The sequence below is a fragment of the Cimex lectularius genome, unplaced genomic scaffold (genome assembly GCF_000648675.2).
Source record: "Cimex lectularius strain Harlan isolate CLEC.00 unplaced genomic scaffold, Clec_2.1 scaffold107, whole genome shotgun sequence".
NCBI lineage: Eukaryota > Metazoa > Arthropoda > Insecta > Hemiptera > Cimicidae > Cimex > Cimex lectularius.
In genome coordinates, this window is record NW_019392698.1 from 925,604 (window position 1) to 953,516 (window position 27,913).

A 27,913-nucleotide genomic window follows, 5' to 3' on the forward strand; every position below is an offset into this window, starting at 1 on the left:
ACAAACGTTCCTCATGGTTTAAAACCGTCTGAGGGAGTCTTGTACATAAACGTAAATTTTTCTCTGGCTATACTACATTCTTTATGAAACCACTGCCTTTTCGTATGATAATTAGGACTATAATTCTCATTATAATTTGATAGACTAATGATCGCTTTTGTTATAAAATTGACGGAAGAGGTGTATATGTAATGTATGTATATTTTTATGAAAGAGGTAGTTTGAAATAATTAATGTCCTGTCCATTCCGTGTAAAAGAAGTGATTTATAGAATTACTGTCGTCTATAGTGATGTTTTATACATTTTTATGCGGGTGGTGGTGGTGTTAAAAAATAAATAAAAAAGTTATCCGCCGGTGCTGGCCGTGAGATGACCGCACGTCACATAGATATCGATTGGAGTGACGTCACAACCGCCATCTCTGAGTCCTCACGTTCAGCAAGGAACAGCGACGGCGTTTGTGTTTGGTTCAATGTTTCTGTTTTGGGGCATTTTTCATTCCGAACGCTATTTCTCTCGATTGACACTCCCAGCCCATCTGACGGCCATGGTCCTCTCTTGACGCTTCCGAATTTAAGGCGAAAGGGACCGGATGTCGGGGAAAGACAACGACGTTGTCGTAATTGACGACGACTCCGACGAGGACAAGTCGATTCTGGAGGGAATTCTGGCCAATATGAACCCGGGAGAAGGGGCCTGCGCCGGTACCGAAGACCTCTCGGACAACGAGTTCCATACCATCTTCAACGAGTGTTTTCCAGACGAGACGATATGCATAGTCGACAGCGACGGCGAAGACCCGGAGCCGCCCAAGGCGAAATGCGCCAACACAACCTGCCAAAACCGCGGCCAGCTCGTCAAACCGCTCAAATCCGTCCAGGCTCTCTATCAGATCCCGAACGGCAGCCAAAACCACATCTGCGTCGCTTGCGACAAGAGCGGAAAGGCGATGATTATGGTGAGGCTAACTTCCTATACCTAGATCCACACAGTTCTTTACTTTCACAATTACGCATTAATTGCTTATTACACCTGATTATTTCAAATTTCACTAATCCAGAGATAGTTACATCTTGTAACATACATATTAGTCGTTAGTAATTCTTCATAACTGCTATCATTGTACTTTAAACATCCAACTAATCAGGGACGTTCAAGCTTCTTACGGTTGACAGAACTATTATTTGAGGTATATGAAGAGAAAAGAAGTCGATAAAAGTTAGATAGGAATAAATTCCACTAAAATACAGTATTATGGATCATGTTTATACATTATTTGAATTTTGAACGTTCTGTTGTGTACCTTCTCATAACCTTACTCGACACATGTTTCTCAACAAGTTAAACAACAATTAATTAAGGTTTTTAGTTGAGATAAAAAAGTCAGTGGCACGAGCGGGATTCGAACCCACGACCTTCGGCTAAATACGCCGCTGCTCTACCACTTGACCTATCGTGACTCCGATTTACTCGGACACGAACTTCCCACCTCAACCCACCTTTTGAATTTTCCCTCCTTTTTGCCATTTTTCAAATGTCGTGTAATCGGATTGGATTCTCGGCGACAAATGAAATGGCCACGGAGAGCTTTTAGTGAGTACACTTCATTTAAATTAATTAAATTCACTAATTTCGTTGTCCGCTTGACCAATTAATATATTACAATTAATTGGTCAAGCGGACCACGAAATTAGTGAAGTTAAACAACAAAGCTTCTTCCATTTTCCTATATAATTTTGGTCAAATAATATTTTTTTTTTTTAAATAAATAAAAAAAACTATATTTAATAAAAATACACTGAGAGGCGAAAAAAGTGCCCACTCTCGTTTTTTCTTAGTAAATCTTTGCTATTGTTATAATTTTTATGTTTTGTTGTTTACCGGTTATTTTTAAGAAAAATAAAGAGTAAAACAATTTTACCAAAAATTTTGCTTTTAAAAACAATGAAGAAAGTTATTTCGATTAATTATTCTTTTTATGTAAGGTCTTGGTTGAGATGAATAAGCTAGTGTTACGAGCGAGATTCGAACCCACGACCTTTGGCTCAATATACCGCTGCTCTAACCACTTGAGCTATCATGGCTTTAATCCACTCGGACACCAACTCCCCATCTCTACCTACAACCTTTGAATTTTTCCTCTTTTTGCCATTTTTTTCAAATGTCATGCAATCAGGATTCGATTCTCAGCGTCTTATGAAGTGGCGACAAGGAGCTCTTAGTGAAGTGATATTTCTTTACTTATTAAATATTAATTCATTTATGTTTAGTGGTCTAATTGGCTAATTTAGTTATTTCAATTAATTATTCTTTTTATGTAAGGTTGAGTTGAAAAAGCTAGTGTTACGAGCGGGATTTGAACCCACGACCTTTGTCTCAATACGCCGCTGCTCTAACCACTTGAGCTATTGTGATTTCGATCCACTCGGACACCAACTCCCCATCTCTACCTACAACCTTTGAATTTTCCCTCTTTTTGCCATTTTTTTCAAATGTCATGTAATCAGGATTGGGTTCTCAGCAACTTATGAAGTGGCGACAAGGAGCTGTTAGTGAAATGATACATCTTTACTTATTAAATATTAATCCATTTATGTTTAGCGGTCTAATTGGCCAAATTACTTATTTCAATTAATTATTCTTTTTATATAAGGTCTTGGTTGAGATGAAAAAGCTAGTGTCACGTGCGGGATTCGAACCCACGACTGTCGGCTCAGTATGCCGCTGCTCTGACCACTTGAGCTATTGTGATTTCGATCCACTCGAACACTAATTCCTCATCTCAACCTACAACCTTTTGAATTTTCCCTCTTTTTGCCATTTTTCAATAGCTCAAGTGGTTAGAGCAGCGGCGTATTAAGCTGAAGGCCATGGGTTCGAATCCCCCTCATGGCACTAGCTTTTCATCTGAACTAAGACCTTTCATAAAAATAATAATTTATTGAAATAATTAATATGGTCAATTAGACCACTAAACATAAATGGATTATTGAAGAAAATATTCAATTCAGTATGGAGAATTTCTTCTTCTTGCATTGATCATCGCTTGCATTCGACGTGGCATCAATTTTATGAGGGTTTGAATTGAATGTATTGCTTTGGAATATTTTCATACTCCTCCAACAGCACCATTCTTAATTCCGACAAATTCTCTGGCATCACTGTATGACTTTTTACCCTCTTTGCCAACTCATCCCAAAGGTGTTCGATAGGGTTTAAGTCGGGATTACATCCTGGTCATTTCAAACATGAATTGAAGGAAGTCGCAAGTAGTCAGCAATGATTCTAGCAATGTGAGGCCATGCGTTGTCATGCATAGAAATAAAATACTGTTGCTTTGTGGCATGTAAATAACAACTTTTTCTGATAACACATCTTCAATGTGTCATGCAACTGTTAGGGAATCCTTGATGAAGATCAAGTTTGTGTGACCTTCTATAGAAATATTTGCCCGACCGTCGGCAACAAATGAGAAACACCACACGTTATATCGATTCTGCCCTTTTTTTATTTATTATTAATCATTAATATATTTTATCGATAAAGTTTACGTGAACGATTAAAAAAGATAACAACTAAAAGCATTTGTAGCCGTCCAGTGATCTTTGGGGTCGCTGAGATCCGACCCTACTCCTGACTTCCTATGATGAATGTCTGGTTAACTTTTGGCCACCGCTCCCATTAATTGTCAGAAAATTTCAGAGGTGACGATGGGAATCGAACCCATGATTGATACACTAGCCTGAGAATATGATGCCTTATTTCCCCGATGTAGGATTAGAAGTTTATATCATCGGACTTGAAATTTTGTGATATCTCTATCTATAAGATCTATATCTTATCCAAGTTAGGTGATCAAACTTTGTAATAATGAATCTTACCTTCAAACTCTGTTCCAATTGGTACTTAACTTGGGCCAGAAGTATCAACCACCATATCCTTGCAGTTGTAATCCTTGGGGGTGGCTCAATCAACAGAGCTATTGGACTGCAACTGCTGCTTATTCTCAGCCATTTATCATTTCTGTTAGTGCCTTTTCATAGAATATTTAGATAGAGAGTTCATCTGCCGTGGAAGTTTTAATTTTGGAGTAGTTCTATCTATAAATCTCATTATAGTGGAAGTGATCAAATCTTCCTTCTGCTGAACTCTTGATTGATATTTCTTTGATGTCGCACTTGGTGCAGAGCATCTGTTTCAAAAAGGTATTGAGTTTAAGCCAGAATTATTGAGAAGCCACTATCTTCCTTGTAAAAAATCTGGGTTGGCTCAATTCGCAGATTTATTTTACATCTGAGCATTTCAAACATGCCTTTTTGCCTAATCTGTGGCAATTCGATTGAAACACGTCTTTGACTAAACTAGTGGGAGTAGTCAGACCAGGATGATTAAATATGATCAAGCTACAACAGACTCATCGCCTTGCTGATAACATCAAGGGTCAGTTGTCTTCAGTAAGTGTGTGAATCCAGATTACAGTATTGTCTTGGAGTATAAGAAATCAATGGAGTATGTGTTAAAAAAATATTTGGACTTTTATTTGCGTGTGAGATCTCAGATTTCAATGCAGTACAATGAAGGAATTTTTTTTTTAAATTCGATATACCTATTCTTTTTAGAACTTCAATTGCTTATATCTAAATATAGTTTTTTTCTGCCAAATTAACCCTTTTTAACTTCAAATTAACCATTTTTAACTTCAGATTAATATTTCTTAACTTAAAATTAATCCTTTTTAGCCTTAAAATAGCAATTTTAATGCCAAATTAAACGTTTTAATTTTCAAATTAACCCTTTTTAATGTTGAAATAACCATTTTTAATTTTTAAATTAGATTTTTAATTTCGAATGAACCATTTTTAACTGCAAATTTACCTTTTTTTTTTAATTTTAGAGGAACTCTTTTAACTTCTAATTAGCCTTTTTTTATTTTCAAATTAACCCTTTTTAACTCCAAAATAATCCTTTTTAACTTCAAAATAATCCTTTTTAATGTCAAAATAACCGTTTATAATTTCAAATTAATTCTTTCTTTAAAAGTAGTTACCAAATATTTGTGAATTTAAAAAAAAAAAATTGGGTTTTTGAAGACCACATGAAAATTAATTACAATTAAAAATCATATAAAATTAAATAAAAAAAGAATTCTTCTTTTAATTTGAGAAGTTTTTAAAATATACAATGCATTTTTATATAAAGTACTGCATGAAAATTAAAATCAAAAATTATATAAAATTTAATGTAAAAATAAGGATTTAAATTTGGCAATTAAAAAAAGTATATATAAAATTGGTTATCTAAAATAGCTACCAAATGAAAATATTTAAAATTAAAAGTAAATTCAAAAAAATTAATATCAAATTGATAGATATTTTATCAATTAATTTTAATTGTAGCTAATTTTCATGTGGTATTTTATAATTTTTTTGAATTTTCAACTTTAAAAAGGAATCCTTCTTGGGAAAAATATTTCTCAAATATACAAGAATTTTACTTTACATGTTTGTATTTCATCTCCTAAGTTTTTTTTTAAATGATTTAAAGGATTGGATAAATTTGAAATTAAAAAGGGTTCAATAAAAAAAAGTTTAATTGAAATTAAAAAGGGTTAATTTGAACTTAAAAGAATTCAGTTGAAATTAAAAAGGGTTAATTTGTAATTAAAAAGGTTTCAATGGAAATTAAAAAAGTTCCGTTGAAATTAAAAGGGTTATTTGAAGTTTGTTTAATTTGAAATAAAAAAGCTGTTTGTTTATGGGTTTTGTAATATTGTAAATTTTTACCCAGTATATCAAATTGCAGTAGTATTTATTATGAACATTACATTTTTGGCATGCAATTTAAGTTGAAATCAACCCTTGGTAATTACTAATACTGTTTCACTGGTATATGGGAAAAATTAACACAAATATTTCTGGATTTATATGTTAAGATTATTTTTAAAAAATAGGAACGAGTCGTCAAATTAAAAAATGGCGAAGCTCTATTTGATGGTGAATTTCCACGGGTGGACCCTGTAGTTGTGGTGGATGCTGAGGAAGAGGAGGGAGCAGGTAATTACAGCATCATTATCAGTTTTTCAGTTTCTGCATTATTATTAGATTAAAAGTATAAATAATTGCAGGCTAATATTTAACGAATAACACCAATCTAAAAGTTAAAATTGTATTATTCAGGTGGGAACTGTTTATTAGTGGTGATAATCTGTTGAATTTTTAAAAAATTAATAATCCTTAAATATCTAAAATGATCATTTGTTTTTTCATTGTGTCGTTGATCAGTTCAGTTGTATTAAATAACTTGTAATTGACTGTATGTTGAATATTTGTTCTAATAATACATTCTTAATGCTTAGCAATAATTTAACAAAAATGTAAACATTACAATTGTGGCTGTAACTGTATTGTTGTAAGTAATGGTCATTTAGTATATTGGTTATAAGTAAAGCTTGCTAAATAATTTGTATTTGTGTAGTAACATGTAATTAATTAATACTTTTAATTTTAAAGGCTATTCCAAAGGGGTGAGTTGAATTTGTTTTCCACTCTGATGTCCAATGTTATCATTAATTGAATCTTTTTAATTCTTTAATAAAGTGGTTAGGATATCCGGTTTATATTTGCCATCCTACAGGTTCTGGGTTCGAATTAGAATAATCTGAAAACTGTATTGTAAATTGGTTTGACCCCCCCTGTCTGACAGGAATTACTTTGTTTTTTTTAAATTCATCGCCATATATTTGTTTAACAATTTTGAAAATGAGGATACATTTGATGTGTGTACATGCCAGCAAAAGGGAGAAAGGTTCAGGGTGATCATCTGTGGTGGACAGAAGGGCTCTTATTATTATCATCAACACCAATAACGTATTCAAATTTTGAAACGTACTTGGTTCGTCACAGTCACACAAGTTACGAGAAATAAAAATTCTGCAAAGAGAATTTCCACGAAAGTTGACTTATATTGATTATACTGGGCGTGACCATGACATGAGGCAAATACAATTTTAACAAAATAGTATATTTTCTGAACGAGGCTTAATCCTGAAGGGCATTTGGTCAATTCTGACCCAGATTCAGAACAATTGAAAATTATGTTATTAAAAATTTAATTAAAAAGGATTAGAGAATATACCTAGGGGATGTAAATAGGAAGAAGTTACTACAGTGAAACTCCTGTTAACACACACCTCTCTCCTCTCTATAGCAACCACCTCCCTTAACAGATAATTTTTCCGTCCCCCAGCAAAAAAGGTAAGATTTTTATACATTTTAAACCTCTCTATAATAGAACTCCTCCATGCCAGTCGCAGACACTGTCATAGAAGAATAATTTTTCAATCATTCGACTGCTCTTTTGTCCATATTTCTCTGGAAACTACTTTGTCCATATATGTTGTGTCTTTTTTTAAAGTTTCTCTGTTGTTGATGAATATGTTTTTCAGACATTTGACAACTCTTTATTTTTTCTTATTTTCTGGAAACTACTTTGTCTTTATTCTTTCATCAGTGGAATTTAGTATTGCTACACTGTGTTTGGTCTGTTATTGGTCCAATGGGCACAATTTGGTTCTTAAGTCTCACCTGCTTTTTGTGCTACCCTGCTTCATTTAACTGATGTTAAATAAAAAAAGAGCTATTTTATATGATTGAGTTTTATAAAGATAAGTTAGATGAAAAATGAATTGCCATGGTGAACAAATTATGAGTGCACCACGAGAATGAAATGTCTATATCTATTTTTAAAAAACAGACTAAGATTGATTAAAAAAAAATTATATTAGTTTTTAAAATTATGATTATTTTTTTATGATAAGCATGTTCTTATTTATTTATAAGATTCTTTGATATATATAAATATTATGTCTTATGTAAACATACATTTAACTTGAATGTAAAAAAAAAAATATTTTAAACCCCTCCTGAACAGGCACTCCTCATTAACGAATACAAACACATTTTTCTTGCACTTTCATTGTAAAGGGGGTTTCACTGTATCATTTTTTTTTAAATTTATTTATATTTTTTACCAATGTTCGCAACAGCTGAGGTCATATAGAACCTTGGGGTGTGGGTTAAAAAAAAAACAGGCTGCTGGATTCAAACCCGGGACCTTTACCTTACATTGATGAGCAATCTGTCATCACCTAAACATCTAAACCATGTGGCTACAGATTTACCATATTTTTCTAACATTTGTCTAGTTCATTAGAGAAAACATACATGGGAAGTCATATTGGATTAGAAAACTTTTTTCTCAAACAAAATTGAAAGAGTGATATTGCCAGGGGATCGAGCCTTATAAATAATTCTGCTTTTCTATAATTGAAAATGTAAAATAAAAATTTAACTTTTGTATCATTATATTGTTTTACTCACCCCTTTGATAAGCCTTTTATATCAGTTGATCAATTTAAAAACATCAATTGTGCATAAAACTTTTCATAATTTTGCCAGATGCATTTCTTGTTAAATGGTTGAAAATTAATTTTTAGATGCTTTTGTTGATTATAAATGTAATTATTGTAATAAGAATACCATGAAAAAGCATATACGTACAAAAGTTTTTTGAAGTAATTTTTACAATATCCAAACACTAATTTATGCTATTCAACATTTAATTGAGTTACTATAATTGAAAACACGTTCTTATGTTTTTGCTTCTCTGTTTATTTTATAACTTGAAGTACCATTTCATGGTACTATCCACTTTTACCTCTTATTGTACAAGCACCTTCATAGAAGTACAAGTAAAAACAGTAAATCTAACTATGTATATTTAGGCATAATAATAAAAGAAGCGAATTGCTTCCCATAGACAGAATCATATCATTGGAAGCTTTAATATAATGCAATTGTTTATTTTAGGCTCATTAGATCCTACACTGGAAGCACCATTGTCATGTTTGATTGATAGCATTAGTCAGTCGTTGTTTCAGAAGATTGACCTCAAAAAGCAAGTTAAGGCAGCAAATGAGTGGCTAGATAATAAAACTTCACAAGTTTTAGGTAACATTTCTTCACATTCTGTCACTCGTTAAATTTTGATTCTTCAAATTTGGATGTGATTGTTTAAATTATTGCAGAGAAAGTGAAACAATGTCAAAGGGAAATGAAAGAAATCGATTCAGGCCTTTATACGTCTATGCAAGAATTGTATGAAACGTACAGACCTGTTACAAAGGTAAATATTAGTTTTCATTAAAAAAAAGTGCATGTTTACCAATTTCCATTTTGCAGGAAATGCCTTCAATCGATGTAGCAGATGTACCGAACGTGCAAGTACATTCCTCAGTCACACCAACTGTCACACGATATGCTGGTAATAAGAGATACTCTCAAAGGACTGTCCCTCAGAGAAACATAATTCAGGATAGAAAAATGGCAATAAAAAGTACCGCAAATACATTTAGGGTAATAGACATTTTAAATTATTTTTTATCAAAATCTTAGATATTGATTCTGTTGGGTTTCAGTATATAAAGTTGATCGATCCTTCAAATAAACCAATCCCAAAAGTGGGCGACAAGTTTTTCGTTGAGAAAAGGAGCATACAAGGTTATAAAGAGTGGGTGCCTGCTACTGTTGATAAAATACTGAAAACAGTCATAAATGTAAGTTGTATTTAAACTAGATTATCATATCTAGCGGTGTATATAAATGTAAATATTCTGTAGGGAAAGTATGAAGACAGGTATAAAGTGAAAGTGGAAAACATGAACGATTCCGAACTCAATCGAGAAGAAATTGACAGCTCCCGGTTAGCGTATTACTACCCTTGTAATCTGAAGTTGGACATAGGCTCTCGTGTCATAGCTCCTCACTCTGTAAATCAAAACCATAGAATGAATTACCAGTCTGGAATCGTAGCTGAACTGCCTACTCGATTAAACAAATATAGGTATTGTTAATTTAATAATTTACTAAGATAATAAGAGGGTATTTTATTTATTCAAAACTTTATCAAAGAAAATGCACTGAAGACAAAAAAATCATATTTTGTGGTTTACTTCAACATATTTATTTTAATGAAAATCGAATTAAACGAGACATTCATGAGTTTTATTAAAAATTATTTGATTGTGATGGTTTGAAAGAAAATTCACCAAAACACCGCAAAATGATTTAGTGATAGATTAAAATTTAACTAACAATTTATTACCTGGTTTTGCTCTTAATAATGAAACGCATATCACCTTCTCTAGTCTCACAGAGGGTCTTTAGTCTCCTAGGCATCGAATAAATAAGCGATCAGATTTTGTCTTGTGAAACAGAATCCAATTCTTCGACTAGAGCGGTTTGAGGCTGTTCAATGCTTATTGGCTGAGAATGAACCCGCCTCTTCATGGGATTCATATCAGGACAATGTGCTGGCCATTTCATTGTGGTAACCCTACATCCTCTAAGTAATGGGTGGCAACTCGAGCTACATGTGGACAATAAATGGAAGCAAATAGCATCCCAGCTTCTAGAAGAACTTCCTCAATTTACATAGAGTGCAGTCAAAGGTCTGTATGATAATCAGTTCGGTGCAGCATGGATGTTGATTCCACAACTGTCTTCTCTTTGAAAAGGCTACGATTCACACATGGCACATGAAACAAAGCATCCACTTTTTTCTTCACTCATGTTCCCAGTCATCTGATTGCCACATACTATACTGGAACTCGTTTGAAGTGTCCAAGTTAGATGCTGATTTGTGAATAGTCGCCTTTCAACTCGATGCCATTCTAGTAGAGGAGAACCTGATGCGGGACATCTAGAGACTAAGCCTCTTCTCATAAAGCTTCTGATGTCTTATTTTAGAGCTCATCCATACATTATGCACCGTTTGGAGCTGACTAACTGTCAAATCTTCAATTTAATCAAGACATTCAGTGGCCATAAACCGCTGTATACCATCATGGATGGACCCAGAGTTTCAGCGATATCTCAACTTAAAACCATACTTTTAAGAGAAATTTTTTTTAAAACTCAAATTTATTGTTTCATAAAAAAAAATTCCATCCTTAACCATCCCTAGTTATTATCAAAAATAAACAAATAAATGCAAGTGTGTTACCTTTGGTAGTAACTTGCGGACTGGCACTCAGTGGAGAAGGGGGGATTTCCGGGGAACCAATACTACAGTCAGGTGCCACACTATTTGATCCAGGGAAAATAGTGAATCCCTAAAAAAAGTGGGGGGGAAAGAGGAAAAGGAAAAAAAATTCCACGCATGAAAATGACCTCAAACGCACTCGAACCGCGGACCTTCTAGTCTTAAAGCGAATGTGATTCCCCTGCACTACGAGCTGCCTTGTTAGTATCCGACTGTTCACCTTATTCAATCATTAAAATCAGTAGACCGACATTCGCCAGGGGTCAAAAAAAAAAAAAAAAAAAAATTAAAACAACAACCAGAATGAAAATAAATAAGTACTATAAAAAAATGAAACAATCTGAATTTAGATGAAACAAAATTCTATTAAATACAATTTAATTTACAATAGAATTATTACGCGAAGGCCTCGCAAACGAAATTAAATTTACAATAATTGGAGTATCCTCTCTACAAAAAAGAAATTCTTAAAAAAAAAAAACTCTCCACACGTTGGACTTTGCCGGAGCGCCTTGTCTCGACGTCTGTCCTCCTAGCTCCTCCCGGATGCGTATCCTATTCTCAGAGGAGAACAGCCGTTTCCCACACTGGAAAAAGAAAAGGATGTCCCTTGTTCCTCTGGTTTTCCTCCTTTTTTTCCTGTTTTTTGTCTCGTCTCTCACCGCTCTCTCGCCTTGCCTGCTTCCGCTTGCCTACTCCCGTCCACCCCCACCAGTCTGCCGCTGTGTTCGCCCGGCCTCCGCCGTCTCCGTACCTGATCCAGGTGTCCCACCCTACTACACGGCTTCTGTCATTCTCTCCTAGGTCGGCAACGGTCCCTGCCACGTTGGAGGAACCCCTTACAAAAAAAAAAAAAAGGAAATTTTTCCAACCTCTAACGTCGAAAATGATTTCTTTTTCTAAAATTTTGACCGGAAGTCACACAATTGGGGAGGAGAACAGTCAGGGCGTAACAAGTGTCTGGTTATTTGTCATTAAGCGCATACAGGGTGAGTTTAACTTCTATTCCCCCTCCCTTTTTGTTTTTTTATTGGAGCATTTTTTGGGAAAAACCCTGAGACATGTAAATTTTTTAAAGATCTAGATTTGTATGATCCAAAGAGTTTTGAATGAAATTTGGCATCAGGCAGAATTGCGCTTTAATGAGGCTCCAGTGTCCTCTTAATCGATTTTATTTTAGGAAACCGTGAAATTTTTCTTTCAGTGCCACGAGCAATTAATTTACTATCAACTAAAAGGATAAGCAAATAAATCAGTCCTTGATTGAAGAAGTTGATGATTTCGTTTATTATTATTATTATTTTAAAAAAAAGAAAAAAAAAGAGAGAGAGAGGGAGATTTCAAATCTTATTCAAATCTCATGCAATACATTTTATAAATGATCTGTTTTGACACCAGGGAAATTTTTTTTAGTCACGTTTAATTTGCAAATTTTATGGCAAATTTGTAATCATATTAATATTTTATTTTGCAATATGCTTTTCTTTATCATAAAACAGTACATTTTTGCTTAAAAACATAACTGTGCTATTTTTGAGTTGTTTTCAGTGTAGCTATTATTTCTCAGGTATTTGGTATTCTATGATCGAGGTGCAAGTGTCTATGTTCCATCGAATGAAGTCAGATACGTTCTTGATTGCAAGAAGCAACCTCATGAATATTTTGATGTGGACAGTCAAGAGTTTATCAGATCCTATCTTACCTCATTTCCAGAGAGGCCTATGCTTAGAGTGAAGCCTTTAGAGAGGGTAAAAACAAGATTCAGAGGTATCTTATAAAGAATTTTTTTCTTGATGTGTATATTAATATTAAGGTTTAATTGAACTAAAATAAATGATTTTAGGAGTGTGGTTTAATGCCAGAGTGATTGAAGTGGACGCTTCATTAATAAAAGTGTTATTCTTAAACAACGGTCATTCAGAATGGATATACAGGGGTTCTCCTAGATTGTATCCTGTTTTTGAGAAAAAACGTCAAATCCAACAGGACACACCAACAGGAAAGATTCGACATCGAGGCACTACTGTTAACCAAGTAAAATTGAATTAAAATTATTATTGCTGAGGTTTATGTTTTCTATAATTATAAATATTTTTTTTTCCAAAAGGTAGATTGGGGATGAGGCCAAGAAGACAGAAACAACATTTATTTTCTTGTCGATTTTTTGGAAGAATATATCGTATTGTTGTTTCTGTCTTCCTGGCCTTATCCCCAATCTACCTTTTGGAAAGAAAAATATTTAAACTGAGAAGGCTGATCAATCATCTTATTAAATTGAAATTATTTTGATCTAGTTTTTTTAAGAATAGTGTTTTTTTAAATCTATCATGAAAATTGACAATTTTATTGTATGTTTGGTTGCATTGTGAGGGTGTGCCCACTTCATAGTTGCTCCCACTGCACGGTAGCGTTTACATGATGGATTTGTTGAGATTTGGAACACTTTGGATGATTCGAGACAATGGTGGCAGTACCTACCTTGTCTGCAAAACTCTCGGTGCTGTTTGTGATGGCTCTTCTGTCTACCTTCTTTTTAGGCTCTTGTTGAAGAAATACCACAACGTGGAAAAACAGTGGATTGTCTGAAGTGTAACAAAAAGCTGGATGAGGCAGCTATGTACCAATCCCAGACCTGACCGCCATGATCTAGTCCTCTGATGCTAAAAAGCAATATAAAACACGATTAAATGAAATTGCCAACATCAGTGGGCCGGGTCTGCAGAGAAGCTGTCACATAACTCGTTGGGTGTCTGGATCTGACTAGAAGAGAGGCCATCCTCAGCCGATTAAGAATAGGCCGTGCGAGGTTGACACAATTTTGGGCTAAAGCCTGTGTATGTGTCTGTCATGTAGAGAAAGGTTGCTTGATTTGTCCCACTTCATTGAAGAGTGCTTCTCCTTAGGTCCAGGTGGAGATTCTCCATATGGTAACTGTGCTTGGGCATGGCAGATAGTATTTGAATCCTCTGTCCCAATTTTTAGAGGAAACAGGTCTGTTTTATTATATGTAATACTTTATAGATATCTCGCCCTTCGTTTATTTGTTTATGTTGAGATTGATTGCATTTATTAGCAAGAATGTGTAATGTGAGACGGCCGATGGCGGAATATTTAGTACCCCATCGACCCCAACTGGGTGATTGCTATGTAAATACGAAATGATGTATTTAAGAGTGAATGAGAGTGTGAATGGGAGACTGAGATTACGTTGGGGCTGAAATGACTTAGCTCTTGATAACCCCTGGAGCCCAACCTTGATAACTGGATGCATATGACTGAGGTCTGACCATGGATTGTCAATATCTAGGGTGGCTGATTCTTGATGCCTGCTGGTAATTTATTGCAAATTACAAAAACTGCATTTGCTGGTGGACTGCGAGAAGTGATAGGCTCATTTCTGCATCCTTGTGTATGTACATCTGTGTGTAGAGTTTGGCTTATCTAATTCAATATTTTATGTTTGATCAACTACTTAATATTTTCAACTGATGAGCATTAGGTAAACTTAAGATTAATGATAATATTAGGCTTTCCTGCTAAATCTTCGAAATAGGTTAATTGAATATTATACAAATAAGAAAACATTTAGCCTTTTAATAATAAAAAGGTTATTTAACTCTTTAATAATAAATTTTGTCTTTTATAGAGCCAAGGGCCTTACATCCAATATGAAGTGGTGTCATCAGATGATGACAGTGATACCTCATCAGGTTTGTACCATACCTACTATAACATGCGCTAACTAAAAATTTTGATGATTAACTATCAACTGATATAAGAATTAAATATTACAATAGTTAATACAAGTGTAGCTTGAACATTCCTGATCATCCTGATTTACCTGTTTTTTCTGGAATGAAGATGGTGAAATTGTGAAACCCATCTGACATGCAAACCCAGAAAGAAGGATGATTACGAATGATCCAGTTACAGGTCCATCAGCTTGTATACCCCATTACGCTGCACTAAAAATAATATTAATATTTTAAAGACAAAATTTTATTTCTCCTTAGAGAGGTCCATTACCATCAAACGAGAATCGAATATTTCTAGTGGTACTGTCAGAGCTGTGGCTAGAAAGAGCGTAACAAAACCAAATTCTCACATGGACCATCATTATACGCATCATTCTATACAAAGACGTACAAGTGAGAGGCGGTCGACCCGTTTAGACTATGGCAAGATTATAGTAAGTTTGATTTAAACTTTTATAGATTTTTTAGGCCTAACAATGTGTCTTTAATAATAATTGTAATAAAATTTAAACATTATCTCATTTTCAATGTATTATCTTAATTGATTTTGCTTCGCAATACCGTAAGCGGGCTCTGTAAACGATAAATAAACATTCAGCATACATGTTTAACTAATTTTTGTACTTTTTGGGTAAAGGAATATAGGGTTCCAAAAATACAATAAAGGCAGATTTATATTAGAACGTGCAGGGTACGAAATACGCTGTCTTTCGGGGCACGTCAACATATTATCTCATTGTTTTTAAGTAGGAGAGTTCACATTAGGGCGGCACAGGCTAAACCCCGTACGGCGCCCCAGAGCCTACGATTCTTTCCCCGTCCCGTATAGTATGAACTCCACCCCCGTTAGTACTCAACACGTAACAAGTGAAAAACATTGACGAGCCATTCTAAAATAGCCATAAAAACTTTTCCTCGTCATAGTTCAACTCCTTGTAGAGGGTAACGAATTCACCTTCTGATCCCCTTTTCTTCAAAGCTGGATGTACATCCCATCTTTTCGTCTTTTCGCCTTCTTCCTCATCAAGAGCTACAGCAATAGCTGCTAATTCAACAATGTTAAAGTTCATGTTATTATCGGGCGCACACATACAAAAAGCATTTCCCGACGTGAACGCTAGTAAAATTGATGAAAAATTGAGTTGAAGATCCCAGCCACTGCCGTGCCTAATAGGTAAGCAGCCAGGTGTAATGTAAATACAAACGCTTTACGGGACTCATTCTCCACACGTCACGTTCTATTATAAATCGACCTTAAACCAGAGAATATTTTTAAATATTTATTGTTACATTGGCCCATCTAAAAAAAAAAAAAAAAAAAAAAAAAAAATCTTAAATAGGATATTTAAAAAAAAAAAAATCAAGTCAACCACACTTTAACTCTGAACTCTGGGATGAACTAATTCACAAGAGGGCTTACCCTAAATTTTGCTCGCCAATACCAGCTTTCACATCATCCATTGTCGTCCAGGATCTTTCTGCAGCTTCCTGGGTCCTTGACAGTCAACTCCATTCGACTTGTTGCAATGGCTGGCCATTGCTGGCTCTTGTTGACTGAATCATCTTGCTGAGTCCCAGATGGAGTGTGGGTGCTTACTGTTCTGGATAGACTGACTCCTCTATGATGAGTCTACAAGTTGACTGTGGCTGCTGCTGACGTTCTTCTTCTTTCTTTCACTGAGTCTTCCCAGCTCTGGCTGATCTAGTCCGTCCTCCTGGCCACCATTTCTGAGACACTCAGCTGTTGACTCGTCCTACATCGGGCTGGTTTTGGACAGTCAACTCTGATTCTCGGCCCTGGAAAGTCGATGTCGTGTTCAGCCACTGTCTCTGTGAGCCTGACTGAGTGGTCAAGTTGACTGCCTTCCCACATTGACTGATGTTGCATTCCAAATCATTCCTTTTTATACTGGTTTCCCAGAGTAGAGGAGTAAATGAAAAGCAAAAATATTGGGCCTGATAGAATCTGAGGGAGTTGCTGTTAGCGGCGAAGATGTGCACCAGCACCCTTCCCACACTAAGTAATTCTTTGACTTTCGTTATTTAGTAGACAAGAAATTCAACTATCACATTACTATGATCTCCAAGTTTGTGGGAAACGTGTCTTTGCTCCCTTCCTGGTGGGTGACCCTCAGATTTAAGGCCTTGTTTCTCATGTTTGTTTGATATTCCTTACAATTATTTTTAATTTACTTTAGCAACTATTCCTAACTTTTGCTTAGACGGGGACCGGCTTGCAATACATACTGGAAAGCCTAAACATAATATTGACGTTAGAGTACAATGGAGAGGGAGGGATTTTTCTCTAATTAAAAAATTCAGGAAAATTTTAAAAAATTGTGCTAAAAAAATAAATGTTTATGTTTCAGTTTTCAATTTTTTTTATAATTCTTGTTTTTGGCCTCACATAAAACCTGCCTCCTGTAAAAAAATTCTCTTTACTAGTATTTTTCAAAATGTCATTATTAGGTAAATAAATACACCTATTGTGATAATTCAATCAATTTATTGAGGAATTTTCATGTCCGATAAAGCAGTAGACTTTTAAACCTCATTGGTCCATTTTTCCACAACTATTTTTTGCATTTTGGAACTCAATTAAATAAAAACTAAAAATACTAAAAAGTCAACAAATGGTGGTTGAACCTCTCAAAGAAATGCGACATGTCAGTTGTGACTCAGTAGAAACTACTGAAAGCCAGGTGCTTTAAAAAAAGACTCGTAGGGTCATCTCAAAACAGACAGGCGGTTTGCACCTCTACCTACTATGGGTGATTCACCAACTTGGTTTTTCTCTCGAACACGTAGGTCAAAACCATTCCATGTGTTCCCTTAGATGAGGGTACCAGGGACATTTCACATTTCTAACTATTAAAAATAATGATATTTTAAGAGATGTTATATTATTTACAGTATAAGTTGTATGTATTAATTATTTGCTTTTTTTATAGAGAAAATATCCCCAAGGTATTTTAAATCCAAGAAATAATAGACCCCATTCATGTTCTCCTTATTGTGTTAGTTGGGTAACTTCAGAAAATAAGAAAATTAAAGCAATGAATCCACTTGCTATACCTTCTGTTTATGCATTCAAAAGGTAAACAATTCACACTATATTTTTATAATTGTTTCTAGCGTAAATACGTTTATACCAACCTCTCAAATATAAAGAAATGATTTCAAAATAATTAACCATTACCAATAGAATTCATTTTCCAATTTTAAACGAAATCCATGTGTTGCCACTAATTAAATAATTAAACAGTTACTATTAACTATTGAAAATAAATTTTATGGTAGAAATATAGAATAAAATTAATTTTAACTCTTAAATTATTAAACAAATTTTGTTGTAATTTGTTTTCCCACATTTTTTAACTTGCAATTGGAAATAACTGAAAAATTTATGATAACATGTCTCTATGTTTACTGTCTATTAACCCGTTTTCAGAGACACTGAAGATTCGAATGTAACTTATTTATCTCCTTGTGGTAAAAAATTGCGAAGTTGTGAAGATATTTTGACTTTCCTCCGCTTAACAAAACTGCCGCTGACAATCGACTTGTTCGATTTTGACCCGGCAATATCAATTTTCGATGAATTCGTCGTTGCTCAGGATTATATTCTCATAGAAGTAAGTACAAAAGTTTGACAGTTTTTGAAAAGAGAATTGCCAAAGAAATGTTTTGGTAACTTGATACAGTGCATCTTTGAGTGGAGTTTCTTGAAAATTATTTCTGTATTGCTGATATGTAAATAAAAAAAATTAAATAACTGAAAAACCATTCATATTACTGTATTCCAGTTAATTGTAATACAATATTATATTCGGGGTACAAGTAAGTTTTAAAGAATTTACAAGATTTACTAGTATTAAATCGCATAGGATCATAATCTAACCACCTTTAACCAACTTTAAAACATCATCATTAAGCTTTAGTTTTCAGTACGTCTCATATTGTCAAATTGTAAACAGTTTTCTTTAACTCCAATATTGGCTTTTGTACCAACAAAATGCACTTTTCATGAAGCTTTTCTACTTACATTGAAAAAAAGCAGTTGTGATTACTGGTGCAAAATTGGAGGCATTATTGAATGAAGATTTATATCAAACACAAGAACTTGCAAAAGCTTTGGGAGTGACTCAACTAACAATTTGATTAAGCCCCAAAGCTGAATGGTTCAAAAGCAAAGCAAGTAGATGCCATATGAATTAAAAACAAATAGACGTTTAAAGGATATTGTTTACTTGCAAAAAGCTTCAAAAGCCAATTTTTTTTAAAATCATAACTGGCGATGAAAAGTGAATTACGACAATCCAAAGCACAAAAAATTGTGGGGGTAAGACTGGCCATGCATCAACACCGAAACCAAAAAATATTCACGGATCAAAACTCATATTTGGTGGGATCATCTGGGTTATATTATGAGCTGTTAAAAGTAAACAAAACCATCTCAGGCGGATCATACTGCTAATTGATGCACTTGAGCCAAATATTGAATACGTGTAGAGAACTACAAAGTGATTTTGCAACATGACAATGCTTGACGTGTTGCAGTCAAAAATTACTTGTAAACACTCAATTTGAAATTTCAGATTCTCCTTCCGACTACCACTTGTTTCAATCAATCATAATAGCCTGTCTGAGCCATATTTCTATAATTATTCAGAGATGGTGTGATGTAGGTTTCAGAAAAAGATTTCCTTTGTTGTGCCAACGTTTCAATCTTTATTGAGATCATCTTCAGGGCTCAAAGTGAATGGCACAATAACGCAGAAAACAAACACTTTGAAACCATCACACTAGACCGCATCTCACGATCTCTGAATAATCATTGATTAACGGTCACTAATCACCACACATATTTCTATACTTGCAATTAAAAAAAGAAAAAAAAGTGTCGATTCTTTCATTGCCTCTAAAGACTAGTCATTCTTACAATGTGGAATCCATATGCTGCCAGCAAATGAGAAAAATTAGTGTCTAGCGGAAATAGTTTGTGTAATCAGTTTGTTATTTTGCACAATAAAGCCCCAATTGTAATAATAAACAAACTCGTACCTCCAATACTTTTTGAAGAAATAGATGATTTAACATTTTATTTTAATACAATGTTGTATAGGATGTATCCAGAGGGAGTGAGATTGTTCCCATCCCGTGCATTAACACTCACGATGATACCATACCCGATCTAATGGAATACATGACTGAGCGAAGAGGTTTAGAAGGAGTTAATCTCAACACCGATCCTGGATTCTTGTTCGGCTGCGACTGTACTGATAATTGCCAGGTAACTCAATTCAACTTGATTGACAATACATTTCTATATGTACTCATATGTTACAAATGTCTTCAGGACAAATCGAAATGTGCCTGTTGGCAGCAGACAATAAATCAAGCGAGGTCGTTCAATTATCACTTGGATCCTGATAAAATCGGGTACCAAAATAGAAGACTTCCAGAGATGTTACTAACAGGGATATACGAATGTAACAGCACGTTAGTATTGTATTGTGAAATTATTAAAGACTGGATTTTCGCACAGTAAAAAACTCGCAACATGCAAAAATTGCACAATAAAAAGCTCAAAACCTGCAAAAAAAGTCTAATAAAAGTAAAAACTCCTATTTAACAAAGTAAAATTATTTTATAATGAATTGACCAATACTCATTTTTTAAACTTAATGTGTACAAATATACAAATATATTTTTTTTTTTTTTGCGTTATGAACTATGCATATTAGCCATGTGACAATTCATATATGTGTGTTCAAATTTGGGGGGGTTATTGTGAAAAAAGGGCCAGAGGCGACGGTGGGAATCGAACCCACGACCGCGGCGTGAGAGTCTCTCATGCTAACCACTCGGCTACCGCGGTCCCCTACAAATAAATTTAAAAATATACAACTAGATAATGACAAGAAATAGTAAAAAGTTAACAACAAATAAATTTTTTCATTGTAATTCAACACCACGTACATACTAAGTTTTTCTCTCAGGTTATACATATCATAACATCTACCTTCCACTTCACACTGACAGATCATGCTAAGTCAGATGAAGAAAAAGCTTCACTCCTCACCCAACACTTTTTCTAAATGTTCCACCCTTATCCTGACATAGATCCTGATCGTATAGAAACTGTACGAACTAGTCTGGCCACTACCTCTTTCCCTTCCTTCAAAAGCTTTTCATCTTTCAGAAGTTTAAGTACACAGAAAACCTTTCCCCCCCCAAAAAAAAAGCTAATGGGTACAAACTTATAACCTCTGAAATCCTTCGATCCTCCTTAAAAAGAAATCCTCTTCTTAACATACCTATGTAATGCTGTCCTAAAATTTACTCACTTTCCTAGGAAGTTTTCCATTGTAAAAATGATCATCTCAAAACTTAACCAATTACCTCAGTCCTATCACCCGATAAGTCTTGCCTATAGTAGGAAAATTCCTCAAGAAACTCCTTTTTGAAAAGAAACTTTCCCATCCTGGAAGAAGAAAACTCCCATCTCACCAGTTCTGGTTCTAACCACTTCATCAATCCAGCAATGCCACCAAGTTGCAGACACAATCTCTTTCTCTCAGGTCAGCCAGGGAACATACATCTCTGACTACTATCCTGTTAAAGCTGGAGTACCTCAAGGCAATATACTTAGTTCCATCCTTTATTCCAGGTTATTCCAGATATACTTGGTTCCATACACCACTGATCTACCTACCTATCCCGGTTCATACATCCACACTTTCTCAGATGATATTGCTATCATGTTTTCTAATAAAGATCCTGACCTCTCACATCGCTCCCTACAGACTTACCTATTCTACATAGAACCTTGGCTGAAAAAGTGACGAATAAAAATAAATGTTGACAAAAGCCAACACGTAACGTTTTCCCTCTGGTGTGGTATAATGCCGCCATATTACCTACAACACATATCCCTTCTGATATTTAACCACTTCTGCTACCGCAGGCTATGTATTGACAAAAGACTAACAAGGAATCCACATAGAAGACTGAAAAGCAGGAACTGACCAGTAAACGTAAGTAATAAAAATATTTTCATGACTGGTAGACAAACGACCAAACCTTCCAATTATTGCATCCAAATTTGCCAATAGGAAATTCTCCAAAAAATAGTAAAAGATGTCATAAAATCCCGATACATAAAGTTCCACATATCTTTTCATTACATTCCAATCCCTTAGTTTTAAACCTAACGTCCTGAATTATCCCCAATAATCCCCCTCCCCCACATTAAACGAACAGTGGCCTTGCAACCTGTTGGGCAGTGAGACGTCATGTAGACCCTACTGGAAGTGTCACCACTGGGTGATTCTTTACACTTTTTTTAGGCTGTACCTTACATCATCTAGAATGTGTTCTTAATTTGTTTTGGTTTTATTTCAATCGGAGTTAGCAATAAATAAAAAGATTGCACGGGAATCCTTTAGAAATTATGTTATGTACTTGAATTAAAATGTTTAAATTTTATTTTTATTGCTTGTGATGTTCCAGCTGCAAATGCTGCCAAAAAACATGTTTAAATAGGGTTGTACAGCACCCTTTAAAAATTAAATTACAGTTGTTTAAAACAAAAAAGAAAGGTTGGGGTACCAGATGTGTGAATGATATACCAGCTGGGACATTTATATGTGTATATGTTGGAAACATACTCAACGAACAATATGCCAATGAAGTGAGTAAAAAAATAAATAACATCGGGTAGTAAAAGTTGTACTGTGCTCTACAATGTTATTTATTACTTCACATTTTTTATTAGACTGGACGAACCCACGGTGATGAGTATTTTGCCGAGTTAGATTATATTGAAGTCTTAGAAGAGCACAAAGAAAATTATGAGGAATTTCCTCCAGACTTTGATGACGATCCTGGTAAATATAATTGGATTTTTCATTTTATCATTCTTGATTAAAACAGTTTTTTCTTTCTGCTTATAGAATGGCTTAGTAGTGATGGAGAAAGATCAAATGAAAGGTAATAACTAATATGATATTTGTAGAACTTAAGCGTACTATTCAACTAAATTTTATTTTTTGTGTGTAAAATAATTCATTTTATTAATGTTAGTACAGTGAAACCCCTCTAAAATGAACACCCAATAAAGAAGTGCTTTTGTTCATCATTGAGGAGTGCCTGCTCAGGGGAGATTTAAAATATATATTTTTAATCACGTTAAATGTTACATTGAGCACAATACATAATATTTTATTATAATTTTTATTATGTAACAGATTTAAAAAAAAAAATGTCTTTTTATATTTATAATTTGTGGTTAAAAATAGTTCCATTTTTTTTTTAATAACTAAATTTCCTGCTTTATTTTTACATTACATGTTTTTTACGCTTTGGGAATTTACACCCAACATATTTTTTTGTTTAAATAAAAATTTAAATTTTTCATTGTAGTTTTTTAGTTATTCAGATATCGTGAGATGCGGTCGGGTGTGATGTAGGTTTCAGGAAAACATTTTCTTTTCGTGCCAACGTTTCGATCTTTTATTGAGATCATCTTCAGGGCCTGGGATTTACAAACAATGTTTACATTTAACAAATTATTTATTAAATGTAAACATTGTTTGTAAATCCCAGGCCCTGAAGATGATCTCAATAAAAGATCGAAATGTTGGCACGATAAAGAAAATGTTTTTCTGAAACCTACATCACACCCGACCGCATCTCACGATATCTGAATAACTATCGATTAACGGTCACTAATCTGTACACATTATAGTTTTTTTTTGCAGCAACAAGCCGCATAGCCAAGATGGAAGAAGTTACTTATTCCTACCTTTACCTAAGTACCTAAATAGGTAAACCTTCCCTCTTAGTCAGGTGGTTTGTTGATGCAAAATCATCGTATGTCTTTTAAAAGAACTATATATAATGAAAAATTTAAATTTTTATTAAAAAATAAGATACTGATGGGTGTGAAAACAAGTAGTCAACTGATCAATTTATTCCTTCGTGAAAGAGAAGCAGTTGAAAATGTACCTATGTAATTCATGAAAATAGATTATTATGTTCAAATAATCGCAGAATATGTAAGGAAGAACAGAACTTGCAAAAAAAGAAGAAATAAGTAGTATTTAGAAAAGTTGAAGAAACGTATGCAGAATTTCTTAACAGCTGTGTCAAAATAACAAAATTTAAATAAAAGGTTTTTATTATTTCTCAGTAATGGATTTGCTATATCTAGCCTACTTTCCTGAAACATTTTTGGCTTAAAAAAATTAAAATTATCTTAATAAATATTCTTTCATATGAACATTTATACACTTTTAATGTTTATGTCTATTTTAGAGGGGTGAATTACTCTGATGGGGAATGTCGGCAGTGTCTGCAACTGGTATGGATGGTTTTAAAATGTATAGAAATCTTTTCTTTTATGCCAGGGAGCTCAAAAATTGTCTGTTAAGAGAGGTGGTTGCTATAAAGGAGTGCCATTTAAAAGGGGTTTCACTGTATTTCCAAGTTTAAAAGGAAACTAGCGATTCAAATAATGAACAAAGCGCTAAGAGAATTATTTAAATCAAATTATAAATATAAAGCACACATTTTTTAATAGTCACCCGTTGCATGAAATATTAATAAAAATTATTAATATGTATATTTATTTAATATTAATTTTAGGACTATGAAACGGCCCAGGGATAGATGTGAAGGTAAGTTGTTTTTTGGTGATAATTTTATTAAGTTTTAATTTTCTCTGTTTGTGGTAATTTTAATTGTATTAGAACAAATTTTTTGGTTGATTTTTTTATTTTTATTTTACTTTTCTCTTAATTTTAGGAAATGAGGATTCTAATGATAATTGTAAGTACAATTTTACTCATTCTTTTATTTTCAATTTTCAAAACTAACATTAGAACTATTCCAATTGATTATTCTTTTTATCTAAGGTTTTTTGGTTGAGATGAAAAAGCTAGTGTCACGAGCGGGATTTGAACCCACAACCTTCGGCTCAATATGCCACTGCTCTAACCACTTGAGCTATCGTGACTTCGATCCCCTTGGACACCAATTCCTCATCTCAACGTACAACTGTTCGAATTTTCCCTCTTTTTACCATATTTTCTACCAAAAACCTTAGATAAAAAGAATAATTAATTGGAATAATTAATATGGCCATTTATGACCACTAAGCAAATATGGATTAATTTAGAACTATATTGTGTTAGTAGATTAAATAACTCCTTAAATTCACTATTTTTCGTGGTTCGCTTGACCAATTAATAACATTCAATTAATTAAGGTTTTAAGTTGAGATAAAAAAGTCAATGGCACGAGCGGGATTCGAACCCCCGACCTTCGGCTTGATATGCCGCTACTCTACCACTTGAGCTATCGTGACTTCGATCCCCTCGAGCACTAACTTCCCACCTCAACCCACCTTTTGAATTTTCCCTCCTTTTTGCCATTGTTCAAATGTCGTGTAATCGGATTGGATTCTCGACGACAAATGAAATGGCCACAGAGAGCTTTAGTGAAGTATACTTCAATTTAATTCATTAAATTCACTATTTTTCGTGGTCCGCTTGATCAATTAATAACATTCAATTAATTAAGGTTTTAAGTTGAGATAAAGGTGCGATTGAGATGGGAAGTTAGTGCCCGAGGGGATCGGAGTCATGATAGCTCAAGTGGTAGAGTAGTGGCGTATCAAGCCGAAGGTCGTGGGTTCAAATCCCGCTCGTGACACTGACTTTTTTATCTCAACTTAAAACCTTAATTAATTGAAGATTAAATAACTTTAATTGAGAGTTAAAATTGATAGAATTTGTGCTCATATCTTGCATTTAACATCCACTCTAATGATATTTAATTGCACGAATACAGTGCAAACTGATTGGTGAACCCATGGGTTAAATTTTACAACATTGCTCTTAAACTCTACCCCAAAGTAGAAATTTGGCTAATTGGAATTGTCATGTTTAATGCTGTATATTCTATTGAAACCCTAGTTTTTTTTTAACATAAAATAAAGCTTGTCAATGGGTTAATAGTAATTTTTCAATGCACTGCCATTCTAAGACTGTTTACCCCTGGAACTAATAGATGATTATTCTTCCGTGGAACTTACATCTTTAACACTTAATAATTTATAGCCTGCTCTCCACTACACTTCACTTTACACAATTAATTGTAGTTTTGATATGTTGTTGAGGTGGCTGAATGCCTACACTGCGTCACGTGCTAATTTGTTCACTATCGTGCTTCTCCAATATTTTTGATTAAAATGAATGAATTTCTGATCTCATTTAATTTGGTTTACATTAAAATAAGTATGTTGTAATTAATATAATGATAAAAACACAGTTTGAAATGAACAACAAAATGTGAGCATCTGGTTTTTGTCTTTGAGTATATTTTTACTGTTTATGTTCATTCTAGAGCGTTAAATTACTCTGATAGGGACGACGGCAATAGGTGTGGAGGGGTTCAATTATAGAGGGGGTTAAAATGTATGGAAATCATTTTTTTGTTGGTGCTGAGGAATGGAAAAATTATCTACTAGGATAGGTGGCTGCTATGGAGGGGTTTCACTGCACTAAGTATCCTATTTTGGTTGTTTTTAAATCTCCCTCATTCCTCAAATTATTTTTGGTTCTTAATGCATGTTTCATTTGTGATTTATGGTTTAATCCAATATTGTCTCTGTCAGTGGTTTTTACCAGTTTACAAGCTTATTTTAGGCGGAATATTGTATTTAACCTAATTTATGAAAATGAATGACTTCTAAAATATTCTGAAAATGGTAATATCAGTTTTCTTAAACAAAACACAACTTACAAATAAAGAAATGCATGATCTTTGTTGTATACATTTCAATCATGATTTTGTTTGCAGATGATCAATCCAATTTTGCTATGGATAATGATGAGGATAGAAATAGAGATTCAAAGCCTTCGGTTAGATCTTACTATGGCCCATCGGAGTCAGTTTACATCATGGATGCTAAAGTAGCCGGAAACATTGGCCGGTATTTAAATGTAAGAGTCTTTGTTTATATACATAGTTAATATGAAATTTTTTTTAATCGCTGTTAATCTGAATTTTTTGTCTCTAGCATTCCTGTGATCCGAACATATTCGTCCAAAATGTCTTTGTTGATACTCACGATCTCAGATTCCCTTGGGTATCTTTTTTTGCTCTGAAGTACATTCCAGCTGGCACCGAATTGACTTGGAACTACGGATACAATGTTGACAGCGTTCCTGGAAAGAAACTCTACTGCTATTGCGAGGCTGCCAATTGTAGGAGGCGGCTGCTCTAGGGTTGCCTAATTAGCGGAACAACTTGGAACACAAATTTTGTGTGTATGTTACAATATTGTGTGTTTTAAATCAGTTTACAAGCTAATTTTAGTTTTATTTAGTGTTAATTTTAAAAAAATTCTTATGTTATGAATGATGAATCAGATATATTATTATTTCTCCTTATGTTTATTGTAATAAATGTCATTTGAAAAATTTAACTTTAGTGGACAGTAGATCCCTTGGATGACATCGTCTTTGTTTATGTTCCTTGACTTTAATCTGTTCAAAGAGATAGTTCCTAATGTTGTTCCTTGACTTTTACGGCACAATTTTCGATTAATGTCATCTTTCGTTATTGCGTTGCTAAGTCGCTCTTATGGACTGTGCTTCTTGTTAATATGGTTCTTGGAATCCTGTTCATTTTCATGTAATTTTTATGGTTTAGTGTAAAAAGTTTTGTCGTAGCAGTTGGTTCAGTTTTTCTTCATATGTATATTCAACTACTCAACAAAAAAAAAAGTGGCGCACTTTGAAATTTTGATATTTTATTATATACTTGGTTTTTCAGTAATTTTGCGGCCTATATTTTTATAATTCAGGGGCTTATTAACAGATTTTGGCAGTATGGCAATAAAAAACCTCTCAAAAACAAAACAAAAATAATCAAAAAAGAGAAAACACTTTTGTATATTAATATAAAACAAGCTTAAAAATCTTTAATAGGGTGTGTTAACTCTTTTTGTTTTTATTATGCACTCCAATCTTTCCGGCATGCTCAT

The 27,913-nt window shown here is 33.9% G+C and overlaps 1 protein-coding gene across 2 annotated transcripts; it reads left to right on the forward strand.

Annotated features, from left to right (window-relative positions):
* The first annotated feature begins 426 nt into the window (after positions 1–426).
* Positions 427–27,319, forward strand: LOC106670703 (histone-lysine N-methyltransferase SETDB1-like). Of its 2 annotated transcripts, XM_014401257.2 has the most exons (22): positions 427–959; positions 5,952–6,054; positions 8,869–9,009; positions 9,087–9,184; positions 9,241–9,414; positions 9,477–9,614; positions 9,678–9,901; positions 12,669–12,868; positions 12,945–13,135; positions 14,748–14,811; positions 15,115–15,290; positions 17,808–17,953; positions 18,308–18,491; positions 19,982–20,149; positions 20,216–20,358; positions 22,372–22,552; positions 22,637–22,748; positions 22,815–22,851; positions 24,508–24,539; positions 24,667–24,690; positions 26,725–26,867; positions 26,945–27,318. In XM_014401257.2, exons 1-22 carry the CDS (start codon positions 594–596, stop codon positions 27,149–27,151), a joined length of 3,252 nt encoding a protein of 1,083 aa, XP_014256743.1. In that variant the 5' UTR covers positions 427–593; the 3' UTR covers positions 27,152–27,318. The 2 variants fall into 2 exon arrangements, with proteins under 2 accessions (XP_014256743.1, XP_024081838.1); XM_024226070.1 differs by lacking the exon at positions 5,952–6,054 and having other exon boundaries at positions 782–959; positions 26,945–27,319.
* Positions 27,320–27,913: the final 594 nt, after the last annotated feature.